General features: G+C 42.2%; 1 protein-coding gene across 5 annotated transcripts in view; it reads left to right on the top strand.

The window, feature by feature from the left end:
- slc8a4b (solute carrier family 8 member 4b) overlaps positions 1-16,061 on the top strand; it is a 128,628-nt gene that overhangs the window by 66,408 nt on the left and 46,159 nt on the right. For all 5 annotated transcript variants that reach the window (XM_040012179.1, XM_040012177.1, XM_040012176.1 and 2 more), the window contains 3 exons: positions 2,670-2,766; positions 3,014-3,205; positions 7,472-7,664. In XM_040012179.1, the coding sequence (XP_039868113.1) occupies positions 2,670-2,766; positions 3,014-3,205; positions 7,472-7,664 (482 nt within the window). The remainder of the gene's footprint in view (positions 1-2,669; positions 2,767-3,013; positions 3,206-7,471; positions 7,665-16,061) is intronic.

Genomic DNA, 16,061 nt, shown 5'->3' with positions numbered 1-16,061 from the left:
GTTAGCACAAGGCAGGCCGTTCCCAACACGAGCATTGTTTTCAAAAGGACCAAAATGTGAACATCATGCTGCATTAAATAACCGTTAAAGATAAGATTAAGCTGATCAACTCAATGAAAATGTTTACTGATGTAGACTTCAATACAGGAAGACTTGCATTGGTGGCCACTGCAAGAATGCAGGTTCACTTCTGCCACTCAGTTCAATTTACAGATCCGGAGTTTCTGTTATTTTAACTTTGCACAAAAATTGAGTAAATTTGTGTTTGCCAATTATTTCTTCTTTCCAAGGCTTCCTGGCAATGACTCTTATACGGTTGGAAAGCCTGTTTATTTCGCTTTAAAAAGTGCCACATTTCTAAGAAAAATGCAGTTGTGGGTAGAGCAAAAGAGTTGACTATGTGGGTTGCATCTTTGAAAAAGTTGCCAAATCTTCTATGCTAATGCCAAACAGTTTATTCTGCTTTTGACTCTTGTTTTGACCCTGGTACCCCGGTGCTGATAATCAGGTGCCTGACTAGCAGCACATGTGAGCATGGACCTTGTTAAAGCGGTCATTTGGTGTCTGATCCAAGCATGCCATGTTTGGCTGATGTGGATAGACCCCGTGCCCTATCCAGGTAACCTCCAGCTGGTGTTCTGCAAAACTAAGCTGCAACATTATTTGGAGTAATCCCTAGTACCATTTCCAGGCAACCAGGAAATTGAAGGTCTAAATTGAAGGTCAAGTTCCATGAAAGAGGTGATGGCAGAGACAGGCTACCAAGTGGGCATCTGCAGATATGAACTGAAGGCACTCGTCCAGGGTTTGCAGGACCCAGCATGAGGAGGATGTACAAGGCTGCTGTGACTCTGTATGGTGTGCCACATGCTACTGAGGCCCCCGTTTATTAAATGAATAATAAACGGGGGGTGATTGCAGCCTGCTTCTTCAGGCTGCAATCACCCAATCCGATAAACGACAACAATCAAGAGTGAGTAGCAGAATAAGCTGGTTGATGTTGGCAGAGAATATTTGGCACAACCCGCATACTCAACTCTGCTGCTCACCCTACAAATGCATTTTCCTTACAAATGTAGCATCGGGGAAAACATTGTTACAACAAATAAATAATCAGCCAAATCATGTTTACTTACTTTATGTGCTAAGTTTATATACAGTTTATGATTGAACATTTGAAGCAAGTTCTAATCAAAATATCAACTTTTAAGCAGATATGGTGGAAAAACTGTGTTAGCAAACTGTGGCTGTTTTCACATCCAGCATGCACAGTGCGATATTAGCATCTCTTAGCAGCTCTGCTTGTAGCTACAACATGTACATGGTGCTAGTGTGATAGCAAGCTTTTATTAGCTGAGGGTGTTGAGGGTGAACTTGAAATAATTATCATTGTTTGAAGTCTTGAGTCACAGTTTGGTTCGACTAAGTTGGCAAAACATCAAAGTTTAGCATTACACAAAAGACAAACTGTGTTTTCTGCGAGTCAGGTGATGAATCACAGTGGACTTGTTACTATTAGCAACACTGTGAATGTTTGAACAGTCATTTCAGCTGTTAAATTAAGATAAATATAATATAAGTTAAAATGCGTCCCTTATATACAGATACTAGGGGTCTTATTGAGGGCACGTCTGTAGTGTTAAGTCATTAATTTGAACCCATACAGCTCCAAAACAGTCATTCTCATCCAAGCAGCATGATTGACTGATAAGCTACCACAATCTATCTTCAATCAATTTGTCACATGCAAAGTTTACACCTGCAGTGAAAAAACTGTCAAATGTACAATACAATGGGCAAGAGGGAAAAAAGACACCCCTACTCATTCTGGGCTTCTTGTGGGAGGTCAGCAAGCTCCTCTGCACAGAGAGCACATACATATCCACATCACAACACCCTAAACCACATGACAAGCAACTGGGTTGGGTAAGGGTGTGAGAGGCTACCTATGGTAGCCGCATTAAATTATGGTGGGTATAGAGAGTATAGAGCGTCTTACATTAGAGGAAACTCAGCTCTTATATAATCACGGGCTGTGACGATATAACTTCTCACACATCAGTCTAAAATGGGAAAAATCAGCTATCCACATATCTTAAAATCTCTTGAGTATTACCCAGCTTCAATTTAATCCCGAAAATATCATCCAACCATTGGATGCATTTAAAAATATATCACTTATACACATTTCATGAGGCACTAAAAATAGAGCAGAGGCTAGGGATTGACTTCAGTAGCACTAGCAGCACCGAGTGACTGACACAGCTTTGCCTTCAAACAGAAAAAAATGGCTTTGAAGCCATTTGAACTAAATGCATTTTAGATATTTGGGTTCTAATGTTGTCTAAATAAGAAGGAGGGGGTTAATTAACACAAAGCAGTTGAAAGGACAGAGAGAAAGGACAGGACACGCGGAAGGTTTTCTTATGTTATCTTCAAAGTCTTTAATATCGGCCTGTTTCTGACCAGAGGGCTTGGTTTAATGAAGCTGTTTTTCTTCTTCTCTCTTACCCTCTGTCCTCCTCTCTATCGCTCTCTCTCCCTCTGTTTGGCACTCCCCCTCTCCCTTTGTGTTTATCTGCCCTTTTCATATCTGCTCACTTGTGTTTCATCTTGACGACTCTTTTTGCTCTCTCCCCATCACTCCTCTGTGTTCCCATCTCCTGCAGGTGGATTATCGCACAGAGGACGGTACGGCCAACGCAGGTTCAGATTATGAGTTTGCAGAGGGAACGCTGCTGTTCAAGCCGGGAGAAACCCTCAAAGGTAAAAAACAACACTGACTACAATAATTTCTGACATATTTTCAATAAACATGTCATTGAAACTGATGCTCAAATAGCAGAGGTCATCTGCAGCTCCTGAGGCAGATTTCTTTTTTTTCCTTTTTTTTTTTTTTTTTTTGCTAGTGGTTTCACGGGGGAAAAATGTAATTAAATTAAACATTTTAGCAAATTATTATAATTACTTTGCACCTGAGAGCAAGATGCTAAAACAACAATTCTTTTCTCAGAGATCACAGTGGGCGTCATTGACGATGACATCTTCGAGGAAGATGAGTATTTCTACGTTCACCTAAGTAACCCTCGTGTCGTTGGCTATCCGGAGATTGGCACTGCACCTCTGGATGCCAGCGCTACCCCGAAAGCCGTGCTGGGTGACAACCACACTGCCACAGTGACCATCTATGACGATGATCACGCAGGTAAAAGGAAGCTTCACCTTAACTGTGTTCACAGGTGTCACGTGGTGTCGTGATATTCAGACTTTAACACCTTAAAGTATTCAGTCTAAGATTCCTATGGGGAAAACCTGCCGCTGAATAATATTGTGGAGGGCCACAAGTGTCAAAATGAATTAAATAAATAATTCATTGCGTCATTAATTAATTAAAATAGAAAATAATTGAATGATTACATATATAAACAATAAAATATCAAGGAATTCAATTTAAAACATTTACAAAATTATTTATTTCCAATTTTAATTAATTAATGACACATTTAATTAATTATGTAACGATCTATTTATTCAATTCATTGTGGCACTTGTGGCCTTCCATATTTTTAGGCCACATCACACACTGGTTTGTGAAATTCTTTTTTAAAGCCTCAATTTTAGCATCCTGTTATTAGTAAACAACAAGTGACCATGTTTGGAGGAGACCCTGAATACTAGCTCAGGTTAGTTAGGTTAGTTGGCCAGACTATGCTAATGCTTTGTAACATACAAGTGGGATACCAAAACTTCACTTGATAAAACCTGACAAGTTGACTTTGGGACAGGCTGTGAGTGCAATTAGCACCAACAAGGTGCAAAGTCCCATTCACTGAATCAAGTTATCAGCAGTGGAGCCTAGCACACAATCATGTATCCAATAGAGCAGCGGTCCCCAGCCAGGGCCACGGACCGTTACCAGTGAGTCATTTGGTACCAGGCTGTGAGAGTTGAGGCTCAGGTGTGAAATTTATGGTTTTTACCACAGTTTTTGTCTTGGTTGTATCATTTTATTTTGTTGTATTTATCCACGACACTTTGAAGGTCGGAAAATATTGTCTGAGATTAAACGTGGCAAAAAAAAGTTGGGGACTGCTGTGTTAGAGGACCCAACTGTAGAGGAGATTAACCCCTGAAACTGCTGCCTGATGTACAGGGTGGGCCATTTATATGGATACACCGTAATAAAATGGGAATGGTTGGTGATATTAAAGTCCTGTTTGTGGCACATTAGTATATGTGAGGGGGCAAACTCCTCAAGATGGGTGGTGACCATGGTGGCCATTTAGAAGTCGGCCATCTTGGATACAACTTTTGTTTTTTCAATAGGAAGAGGGCCATGTGACACATCAAACTTATTGGTAATGTCACAAGAAAAACAATGGTGTGCTTGGTTTCAACGTAACTTTATTCTGTCATGAGTTATTTACAAGTTTCTGACCACTTACAGGGCTCTAGAGTGCGACCAATTTGGTCGCAAATGCGACCAAATTTTTCAGTGGTGCGACTAAAAAAAAATATTTGGTTGCACCTGTGCGACCAACTGTTCGGGTGGCAAAAAAAAAAAAAAATCTGCAACCTTCCCTGTGGTCAACAACAGACACACATTTTGCCCCTATCGTGGACTAAACCAATCAGAGATAGTCAGGGGCGGGACCTCTCTGATTGGCCGTGGTCCAGTTGAAAGTGCAGGTGGAAGTGGGAGGTGAGTAGCTTGAATAAAGCGATATCAATTCATTAAATCCTGAATCGACTTTTAAAAATAACTGTGTTTTGCCAGAAACGCCAGATTCTCAGATTAAAGCTCACAAAACCATTTCAACAACAACCAAACAGCAAACGAGAGCAGGTACACGGATTCCACACAAAGACGTAAACACAGACCCGACGCATCAGAATCAACTTTGTCTTTCTCGGCTTTCTCACCCGACGGCCCGCAGACGGACACGCTGTCGGAGCTTAGGGATTCTGATGCGTGCGGTCCGCGCTGTGTTTACGTCTTTTTGCGCTGATTCTGAGCTGCAGGTTTTGTCTCTCTCCAGCCAAAATCCACCGAGCCAGCAGCAAAAGAAGCAGCAAACTGCGCTTCACATTTGATCAATGTCGTCATGAATTTTGCTGTTTTGCTTCCACGACTATTAAAATCACACTCCATGCACAGCTAGCTCTGTGCATGAAGGTTATCTGCTATAAAAAGCCAGACCAGGAAAATCTCCTTCATGTTTTTCTGTGTTTTATTCTCTGTTACTTTCACACAAAGGCATCTGCTGTGATGTTCACAATTCTGAAGGAGTCAGTACTGATAAATGATCAGAATTATAATATTTCTGACTGTCTGAGGCTAAGTTGAATCGAATCAGGACTTTGAAAACCGGAATCGAATGGATTATTGAAATCAGTGATGATACCCAGCCCTAGTGAGCAGTCTAGGCACGACAGAAGTGGATGTAGCTGTAATAGGAAAAGAACTATTGCTAACTTTTCTGTTAAGTTAAGGCCTGATCCTTCTGAAATTCATAGCCAGTGCTCTGACACGGTGTCATCAATCTTTGAATGCTGAAAAAGCACAGTGTATCCAGAAAAACACATTATATTATATAAATTATTATAAAATTTGTGTGCGCCTAACTTTTGTGCTGGTACGCCTAACTTTTTAAAGTTAGGCGTACCGGTACGCCCATGGCAAAAAGTTAGTCTAGAGCCCTGACTTATAAAATGTGTTCAATGTGCTGCCCATTGTGTTGGATTGTCAATGCAACCCTCTTCTCCCACTCTTCACACACTGATAGCAACACCGCAGGAGAAATGCCAGCACAGGCATCCAGTATCTGTAGTTTCAGGTGCTGCACATCTCGTATCTTCACACCATAGACAATTGCCTTCAGATGACCCCAAAGATAAAAGTCTAAGGGGGTCCAATCGGGAGACCTTGGGGGCCATTCAACTGGCCCACGACGACCAATCCACTTTCCAGGAAACTGTTCATCTAGGAATGCTCGGACCAGTGGCCTTGAGGTTTCCATTGATGAAGAATGGACCCACTATCGTTGTACCCCATATACCACACCAAACCATCACTTTTGTTGGTCCAACAGTCTTGGAGGGATCCATCCAATGTGGGTTAGTGTCAGACCAATAGTGGTGGTTTTGTTTGTTAACTTCACCGTTCACATAAAAGTTTGCCTCATCACTGAACAAAATCTTCTGCGTGAACTGAGGGTCCTGCTCCAATTTTTGTTTTGCCCATTCTGCAAATTCTGTGCGCCGATCTGGGTCATCCTCGTTGAGATGCTGCAGTAGCTGGAGTTTGTAAGGGTGCCATTTGTGAGTAGCTAATATCCGCCGAAGGGATGTTCGACTAATGCCACTCTCCAGTGACATGCGGCGAGTGCTACGCTGTGGGCTCTTGCTGAATGAAGCTAGGACAGCCACTGATGTTTCTTCATTAGTGACAGTTTTCTTGCGTCCACATTTTGGCAAATCCAACACTGAACCAGTTTCACGAAACTTAGCAAGCAGTTTGCTAACTGTAGCATGGGAGATGGGTGGTCTCGTAGGGTGTCTTGCATTGAAATCTGCTGCAATGACCCGGTTACTGCGTTCACCAGATATCAACACAATTTTGATCCGCTCCTCATGTGTTAACCTCTTCGACATGTCAATGGCTGTGAACATAGAGAAACTTGTAAATAACTCATGAAAGAATAAAGTTACATTGAAACCAAGCACACCATTGTTTTTCTTGTGACATTACCAATAAGTTTGATGTGTCACATGGCCCTCTTCCTATTGAAAAAACAAAAGTTGTATCCAAGATGGCCGACTTCTAAATGGCCACCATGGTCACCACCCATCTTGAGGAGTTCGCCCCCTCACATATACTAATGTGCCACAAACAGGACTTTAATATCACCAACCATTCCCATGTTATTACGGTGTATCCATAGAAATGGCTCACCCTGTATATCTAAAAATTTTGTAAACTGAAATTTCAATTCTCACTCTTTCTTGGTATTTGATTCTACATTATTCAAATAGACATATTTGTTTTGCGAAGCGCCTACCTTGTGCTAACACTGCAAAGTAGAAAAGCTTTTTGCACACTGTAAACCTGTGCTTTACTGCTATCAGGAGTCCACATGAATCTGTTGGTGTGCCATAGGTTGTCGCCTCTGGGTGTCCATAAAACAGCATCATTAGAAGGTGACAAAGAGCTCGTCCTTCCAGTGTTGCGACATTTTTCTGCAATTTGAAAACATCCAGGGAGTTAAAAATGCAGGTGGATGAGTGGAGAGTGGGTGTTTACCCATTGTGTTTCATCTAGAGAGAGTGGGAAGTGATCTGTTATCCTCTTACTGTACAGTATATACCGTGCACCTCTGAGAGCAAGCTAGTGCGTGAGTGTGTAGGTGTTTGTCAAGCTTTTTAGTGTTTCTCCCCTGTGAAATGAATTCTTTCTTTCATTAATTCTTAGGCATCTTTACATTTGAAAGTGCCACTCAGAGGGTGAGTGAAAGTGTTGGCGTGATGGAGGTGAAGGTGCTCAGGACGTCGGGGGCTCGAGGCCTGGTCGCCATTCCCTATCGAACCTTGGATGGAACCGCTAAGGGAGGGGAGGACTACGAAATGGCTGCAGGCAAGCTGGAGTTTCAGAATGATGAGACCATGTGAGTACCTCGCTGTTGTCTGCATGACATTTCATCCACCTTTGAACACCGTCCCGGTGTATTTTTTACATTTTGCGGTTGGTGTGACATCATATGGAGACTGGGACATTTTTGGATCAACAATGACGCCCTCACATTTCCTCTGATTTCCTTCCTGTGATTGATTTCTATTCAGAAATTGCTGTGTAGGTTAATCAAGTATTCTGCTGTATAAATGGCTCTATTAGGTAGATAACAGTGTAATAATGTCACATTTCCAGGCAGGCTTCTCTGCATTAAATGCTTGCAAACACATGGGTGCACACATACACATTCATAAAATTGCTCTTGCGTCCTTGGGCGCATGCATTTTTAATATGCTGAAGTTAGCGGTGTTAAATTGACCAATACATAAAATGGTTGGGAATGCAGTTTCTCCAACGCCACTCGGGGCCCATAAAGCAAGCCCTCTGCGTACGTGTGTGTGTAAGAGTGTGTGTGGTTTCACATATCTATATGTATGAGGACCAATTAGACTTTTAGATGTAAGCGTGAGGACATCTGTGCATAATTTAAGAATATTTTATTAGATTGACAAGGTTACAGTGAATAAGGACTGAGCCAGGTGGTGTTATGACATCGGTGTGTTTTCAAAAGCTTTGTGTGTGTGTGTGTGTGTGTGTGTGTGTGTGTGTGTGTGTGTGTGAGGTTTAAGTTTAAACCTAGATTTAGGTTTTTGACCCTTTGGGGAATATTTGCCTTCAAAGTTCTGCTTGAGAAGAACAATTATGGCTTTGGAGTTAAGATTAGAACTAAATGTTGGATAAGGTGAAGGGCCAGTGTTCTATTTAGTGGTTTGTGATTGCAAAAGATTAGAATTTACAAATGAGCACAAACGTCTGACACCAGCAAACCTCTAAGCAGAGCGTCTTTAAAGCACAGGTCATAGCGTGTTCTTGTGCGTTTGGGACGGAGCGATGTGCTGATGGTGCAGTCACTGCTGCAAGGTCAGGGAGAGATGAAAGGGAGTGCGAGAGAAGCTAAAGCAAACGACAAGAGTTAAATGTAGTCAAACAATGCAAACTGTAAAGCTGAGGCAGTCTTCTGAGAGCTGCTGTTATGTGAGCACAGGAGGTTAAATAGAAAGCTGGTATCAGTGGGTCTGAGACTGCAGCAGATCAGATTAGCTGAAAGTGAAACTATTGGTGGTGTGTTTGCTAAAGAGGATTAAAAAGATCACTTAGTAGAGTGTGTTTCAACCCTGAGAGATTGCAACTTTGTGGGTCAAGCATAAGCAGCAATGAGCGTCTTCCTCTGCTGGATGTAGATTAGTAGTGAAGGGCGTGTTTTTATGAAGCATCGGAGAATAACTCAGTGTATATATGGGAGTCATGGAGTCATAGTTAATGTATTTAATATACTTAAACGACTGCTGCAAAAACAAAAAGGTATTGATTCTGATTCTGCTGATCTACATCAACCAACAGTGTATTTTAGTTAGTTTAGATTGCTAAAGCCAAAGTCACACAAGCATAGAGACCAGTCAGTCATGCACTGGTAACCACCACTTGCTATGGAAAAGTGTTGTCCCAGATCAGTTGGTGAGTGGTTGCAGGAGGTTGTTTGCAAGGTGAAAATGTTGGCAAAAAACAAAAACGCTACATCCAGATGAACCGAATCAACTTTTGGGGATTTCCTTAGCTTTTGCTACAGCTCTGTGGCTAGTTAGCAAGTGTCTGCTAGCAACCAAAGCACTTGCAAAAGAAGCTGAGATGCCTTCTGTGACTGAGACTGTGAGCTGAGGAGGAATGGAGGCAGTGTATAGTTTGCATCAAATACAAAAGCAAAAGCAAAGACGCTGAGAGGCCTTGAAGCTGTTGCTTCAGACGAGCAGGGTGACTGCTGGGGAAAGGAGGGGGTGGATCGATAATCCAATGTTTCCATGTAAAGGAGCGTGAGCCAGCTGAGCGAGGGATATGCTGGTGAGAAAGCCCCTGTGGTAAATTGATCTATCCATCCTGGCGTCTCCCGCCTCGCTCCTTCTATTCTTCACCTCTGCATTTACTCCCCGACCCTAACCTTTCATCTCCTCGCTCTTTTCGCCGGTCAGCGCTTATAACTAGTTTTTCCTTTGCTTTTTCTCCATGTGATATTGTTTTTTATACTTAAATAAGTCTATCCATCCACTTCTGATTCACGAGAAACCCAATCAGTTCTCGACTTTGGGTTTAAGGTGGCTCGATCTGCCCTCGTTATCAGTAACTGGCTCTTTCTCTTTACAGTTTTACCCCTTTTGTTCTCGTCTCACTCCCTCTCTCTCTTACTTCACTGATTCAGTCCGTGCTCACTTATTGTTCATCTTCTCTCGCTGCTGCCCCTCTCTGCGTGCTTTCTCTTTTCATCATTGTGCTTTTGAACTACTTGTCAAAAATCCTCCTGCACACTAATGTGAACCTGCTTTAATCTGCTGCACTCGTTTCTCCTTCTCCCTCTGCTTTCTGCCTTTGCCTCATCACATTTCTGTAGTTCATCATGTTTTCTCCATACTAATCTCTCACATATTTTCCTGGCATATTTTTAGATGAGTTTTCTCATGCCCTCCTCCTGCTTCTCCACCTTTTCCTCATACCTCACCTCCCATCACTCTCCTTTCTCACTTATCCCTCGCTTCTGCGCACCTTTGACTTCTCTTCATTTGCATCTTCCTTTCACCTTTTGCTTGTTTACATTGTCAGACTTTTCCTTCTCTTCTCCCTTCCTCTCGCTCTACCTGGCACCTTTATTTCCCTCCACCTTCTCTTCTTAATTACATCCTTCTCCCCATCTTCTCCAGCCAACATCATAAGAACAGGGACTTGCTGCCAAAGCAATTCAGCTGGATCACAACCCAGACATAACTCAGTGTCCACACGCCTCCCTCCACTTCCTTGAGTTCTCCTCCAATCTGTGTAATTGTTTTGTTTACCCTCTTTCGCCTATATCCTGCATTTAAGCAACCCCACATTAATCTGTCATGCACGCTGTCTGCCAGAATGAGCTTTGCTTAAAGCTCAGGAAAACGGTAAAGCGGTGATAGGAGGAGAACGGACTGAGACGGGGGAAACATGACGAAGGGCGAGTCAGGTGCAGCTGAAAAAAATCTTGTGGGAAATCTAAAAGTTGCTGGAGCTGAACTGACAGGAGGAGAGGAAAAGCGAAGTGAAGAGAAGGAAGAGGCGCTTCCACTCGATTTCATTATAGAAGATAATGTAATGCTACGCTGAGCCCACAAAGGAAAAGTCCTTTTTTCTTTTGCCTCCCTACATCACAGATACTCCAAGAGGTCGTGCTGAAGGTGTCCGCTCTCAGAAGCCCAAGATGGAGCCTCCCTTTATTAAGCAAAACCATTTTTTACACATTAATGTCAGTCGTGAGGAGAACTACTCAACCTGCACATCCTCTTAAAAGGAAGACGAAGAAGCAGCTTTCAGATTTCTGAAAATAAACCCAGATGATGTCATCATTCAAACAGAAATCCAGCTTTAAAAACTGGGTGTGTGCCGCTTGAAGGAGCCTGTCATGTATGAGGGCTCCCGCAGAAGCGAAGTGAAACTAAAACTTTAATGCAGCAAACACCTAAAGCTCTACCGTTACACTGTAAAGTACGTGACAGGAGAAAAATGACGAATGTGGCCACATACACGCGTAACACAAAAGCGACCGTGTTAGTCAGTTCTTGTACCCATACGGCATCACTTTCTGTGATGGAATACATCAGTGTTATGAGATACAGATGCACGTATCAATATTTAGATGTCTCAGTTGCATCAAGGCGTCGACTTAACAGCATAAGCAAGTCTGTGGGTGAGTCAAGTCGGACCTGAATACGGTGCTGTGCAGTTCACTCAGTCACATTCAATTAAATTTTATTCATATTGCACCAAATCACCAAATCACAGCAACAGTCACCTCAGTATTGTAAGGTAAAGACCCTGCAATTATGCAGAGAAAAAAACCCAAACAATCGAAGGACCCCTATGAGCAAGCACTTGGTGACAGTGGGAACAAAAAACTCCCTTTTAACACAGGAAAGGACAGCCATCTGCCATGACCAGTTGGGGGGGAGGAAGACAGGAGAAAAGACACACTGTTGAAGAGAGCCAGAGATTAATAATAAATAATGATTAAATCCAGAGTGATATGTAAACACAAATGGGAGGATCCAGTATATGTAAAAGTACATGTTACCCACCATAGCACTGTGCATCTACATTTCTTTACTGTCTGGACTCCCATTAAATGCTGCAGCAATGAATTAATTCTCTCTCTGTTCGGCTAATTAATGAATGAATGTTTTTTTTAATTACCCTTTTGTTTCTCCCCATCGGACTTCACGAGCTTTGCTCAGTTTTCTGTCTGCAGGTCTTTATCTGCCGCCTCTGCCTTTGGTAGGCCTTTGTTAATCAGAGGGCGTGTGAGTACTATATACAGAAGCAGGAAAGAGAGGGATACGCTCAGTAGGGTCTGTTTATTCTTAGCCTCCCTATGACCTGCAGCTCAGTGCAGATTCACAGCCAAGCTGCAGAAAAATGTGTGTGCGTGCGTCTGTGGCTGTGTTTGCGTGTGGTCCACTCCCCTGGCTGCTCATTATAAATTTGAAACAGGTGTCGCCACCGAACTGTGCCAACGCCTGTTCAATTACTGCCTTGCACTGTGTGTGTGCATGTGTGCATATAGTGTGCACTCACTTTACATACCAAAGCATCCTTACCATTTCTGGGACTTTTTTAAAGTATGTGAGCATATGAATGATGAGGTATTTAACTTCGACTGAGTTCTGAAAAATGCTCTGCAGCATATGTGTTATGGGTTTGTTTGTTTGTTTGTTTTTTGGGGGGGGGGGGGTCATTGTTTTGTTTTGTTTTTTGTCTGGTTTTGTATGGTAGCTGGGATAGGCTCCCAAGATCCCCCTCCCTGCTTTACCCTGATAAGGATAGGTGGAAGAGGATGGATGGATGTTGGTTTTGTGTGTGTGAACTCCATACTTACTCCAGCACCTGTTCAGCTTTTTGCTCCCTCGAATGGCTTAGAATAAAAAAACTGGTGGATTTATCAGCCAAGCTTCTCGATTACAGCCAAAGGGGCTCTGACTGTGATCAAAAGATTGCCACTGTTGGCAGATTTTATATGAACTATTTATATTATGCTACCGTGCGTGGGCTAATATTAGCTCATAAGGATGGAATATGTCTTTGTACAAGTAGTTTTAGAACCAAATATAACACCGTACTGAAACACTGAGGTAAAGCTACATCTTAGCTTCCTGCATGGCTCATTTATTCGATATGGTTTATGTAAGGGGGGGGTTTCATTTTGCATAATGAGAGGAAAAGCCGTAATAACAAGGACCATCTGTGGTGTTTAGTGAATGTAAAGCGGGCAATGCTGGCTGGTGTTTTCTGAACTGTGTTAGTGAATTCAGTGAAGAGCAGAATATTACCAGTGACTAAACTGTGAGGTCATCCAGGATCATCGACTGTATTTACATTATGTGTGGGTGGATGGTGCTGCACTTGTATCCATTCGCATTAACATGCCATTGTGCAGGGTGAACGATTAAAGTTATGCAACCTATGCAGACATGCTTGTGTTGAGACCTCCAAAAATCAGGCAGCGTCTATTTTGGAGATATGCGCTGGAGATATATGGAGATTACGCTCGACGCAGGTAGAAAAATGAGCCTGAACATGACCGGGAACGTCAGCAGAATTTGAACACTTTGTTTCACTTCACCTCTTTGAATGTTCCAACTTGGCTCTTTTCTGCAGCTCGTTCAAAGAACAACAACAGATGGTTGCAAGAGTAGCTCACAGGAGTGTTTTTAACACTGCCCCCTGGTGACAGTAAACAGGTATAGCAACAATGATCCGCAAAGCTGTGCATAGCTTTGTGTTGGTCCTACGGAAAAGCTACGCACTTGGACAACACGTGTTCACGACTACCGTCCTCACAAAGCTGTCAGAGTTACACAGCTGTAACTGTCGTTCATGCTTCGAGATTTAGAGGTCAAACTTACCGTTTATGGGCCGGATAATTTCACATCTCAATTACTAATGGGTCGACTGTATGCGGAGCCAAATCTTCAGCTCTGCTGGGAATCCATGCAGGAAGGGGTGGGACTTTATTTTGATGGTAACAATCACATGCAAAGACAGACTGGGATCATACCATTATGTGAAAGACGGAATGGGGGAGATGTTCCAGAGACAGCAAGTGTAGTGGTACAGGCCAGGTACACAGCGAGAATGTAAAAGTGTTGTAACGTTTAACCCCACATGTTAACAGTGCTCACTTTCACATGCTGTAGTTGGCTATGCTTATGTTCACTGGTTAAACTCTGTGAATGGAGTTAAAGGTACAACCCGAGACACATCTGGAGGAATCTAAAGCATTTCTGATACAACTGGACAGTAAGTGTTTGATCCCCTGAGTGATACAGTATTTATCATTTTGCTTCAAAATTATATCACAGATATCCACTCAAACACTACCCAGAATGCACCACTTCATCTGCTCTAATCCCAGCATCCTGCCATTGTGCGTTATGCTTTAATGAGCCTGAACAAAATTTCTTAGTGTTTTTGACGAAGCTGTCAGAAGAGCTGTGATCATACATTAGCTGCTGGTGAAGGAGAAACAAGCTAGCAAGTTTAAAACAACACATCCTCCCTTTGGCGAGATGTTTCTCGGAATTAAGAGAGAGAGAAAAGAAGGAAATACAAGGAGAGCGAGAATGTGAGTCTGTGTGTGTTTATGTGTTTGTGTGTTTGCGTGGGTGTTTGAGCATGTTGCAGTGCTTGTAAAGTGTTTGATATTTGCAACCTGTTTCTCCGTCTGTCACCAATGTAGGGTGACTAACCCGAAGCTGTTCCCAAAATAAAACATCCTTTGAACTCCAAATCCACCGCGTGTATATGTGTGTGTGTGTGCATATAAATACAGACGCAGAGTCAGTGTTTCAGCTTGATTGTTGCTCCAGGTGCTTGTGTTTGTGTGTCAGCAGCTAGCTTCATTTCCACACAATCATCTATGTTGCTCATCTAGCTGGTGTCAGATCATCAAACTCGCACACAAACACACAAGCGCAATCACAGCGCTTTCAGGTTTTTACAAACAATGCACATCTCTTCACAGCGTGTCGATCCTGCCAGTCAGCACACTTCTTAAACTTTTTTCTTTAAATCATCATTTGTGATTAAACTTGGCACGTGCTGTTTATCAGACGTGATGGAGCTGACACCAGGATAAAAAAGTCTGAGCACATATTTGGTAATAATATTCAATCACGCAGCAGAAAAACACAAACACGATGCTCCAAACATGTTTCTGTCATTCATTGTTTGGATGTTTGCCTGCTGCTTTGTGTGAATGTCACACGTTGACGCTGTCGAGCAGTGTATCTGTGTCTCACACACACACACACTGGCTTTTTTCCTGGTTAGTTAAGATGGATAGTGCTTCCTGCCGGGCATATTTATGCAGCAGAGCTCTTATTAGAAAAATACACCCTAAAACCATGGAGCACATTTCAAAACAGCTTCTGGGTGCTATCTTGAAATTGTAATGATGTGTTTTATTTTGATTTCAAAAGTTAATTGGACAAACGTGACTGATCACACAGTGTTTGCCTACTAACACTGCATTAGTTGTGCACTCGTACATCATTAACAAATCAGACACACGTTTTTCTATGTTAGGCCGCTACTCTTGTAGTCCCATGCTTGTTTCTCTTATTTTCACAGACGTTTTCTTTTTATACAGAATATACCATCTCGGTTTTAAGAGTGACCCTATGTTGTGTTAGACCTAGAATAATATACATGTGTAGTTTAATGAATAAATAAATTAAATCATCTTCTATTTTATTTTTAGTAGGGTATATAGATTGTTTTGTGTACATTTTTCAGGCCTTGTTTTTCAAGTGAACAAGCAAAATCTTTGGACACACACTCACCGACCACTTTTTGTTTAGGTAGGGCTGTTCAATTATCCATTAATGCATGCATCTATTCACCCAGACACAAGGTAGAAACTTGTATGTAAGGTGATTTAGGTGATTTTGAATGTTTCGTGTTAGTTACTATACTACTAAACCTGTGTGAAGGATAAAGTTTTATCAACCCAAATCCACGACCCTTAAGACAAGGATAAACAAGCTTTAATGCTTCTTGGTCCAAAAAATCCAAGTGATCACAAGGATGCTGAGGAAACTCAGGTCAAGCAGAGCAAGAAGAACACGCAGCAAACAGTGGAAGAGAGACTCTATCACCATGTTCAAAAGATGATCAGGGAGCAGTAACATCTGGGGAACAAATCATTGATGATGTAACAAGAGAAGCAAAACTAAAGACAAAGCACCAAATTAAAAGACTAGGAAGC

This window comes from Simochromis diagramma, unplaced genomic scaffold (assembly GCF_900408965.1).
Source record: "Simochromis diagramma unplaced genomic scaffold, fSimDia1.1 OVJJ01000604.1, whole genome shotgun sequence".
Classification (NCBI taxonomy): Eukaryota; Metazoa; Chordata; class Actinopteri; order Cichliformes; family Cichlidae; genus Simochromis; species Simochromis diagramma.
Note: the sequence above shows the minus strand (reverse complement) of the source record. Positions and strands in the feature narration are given on the sequence as shown.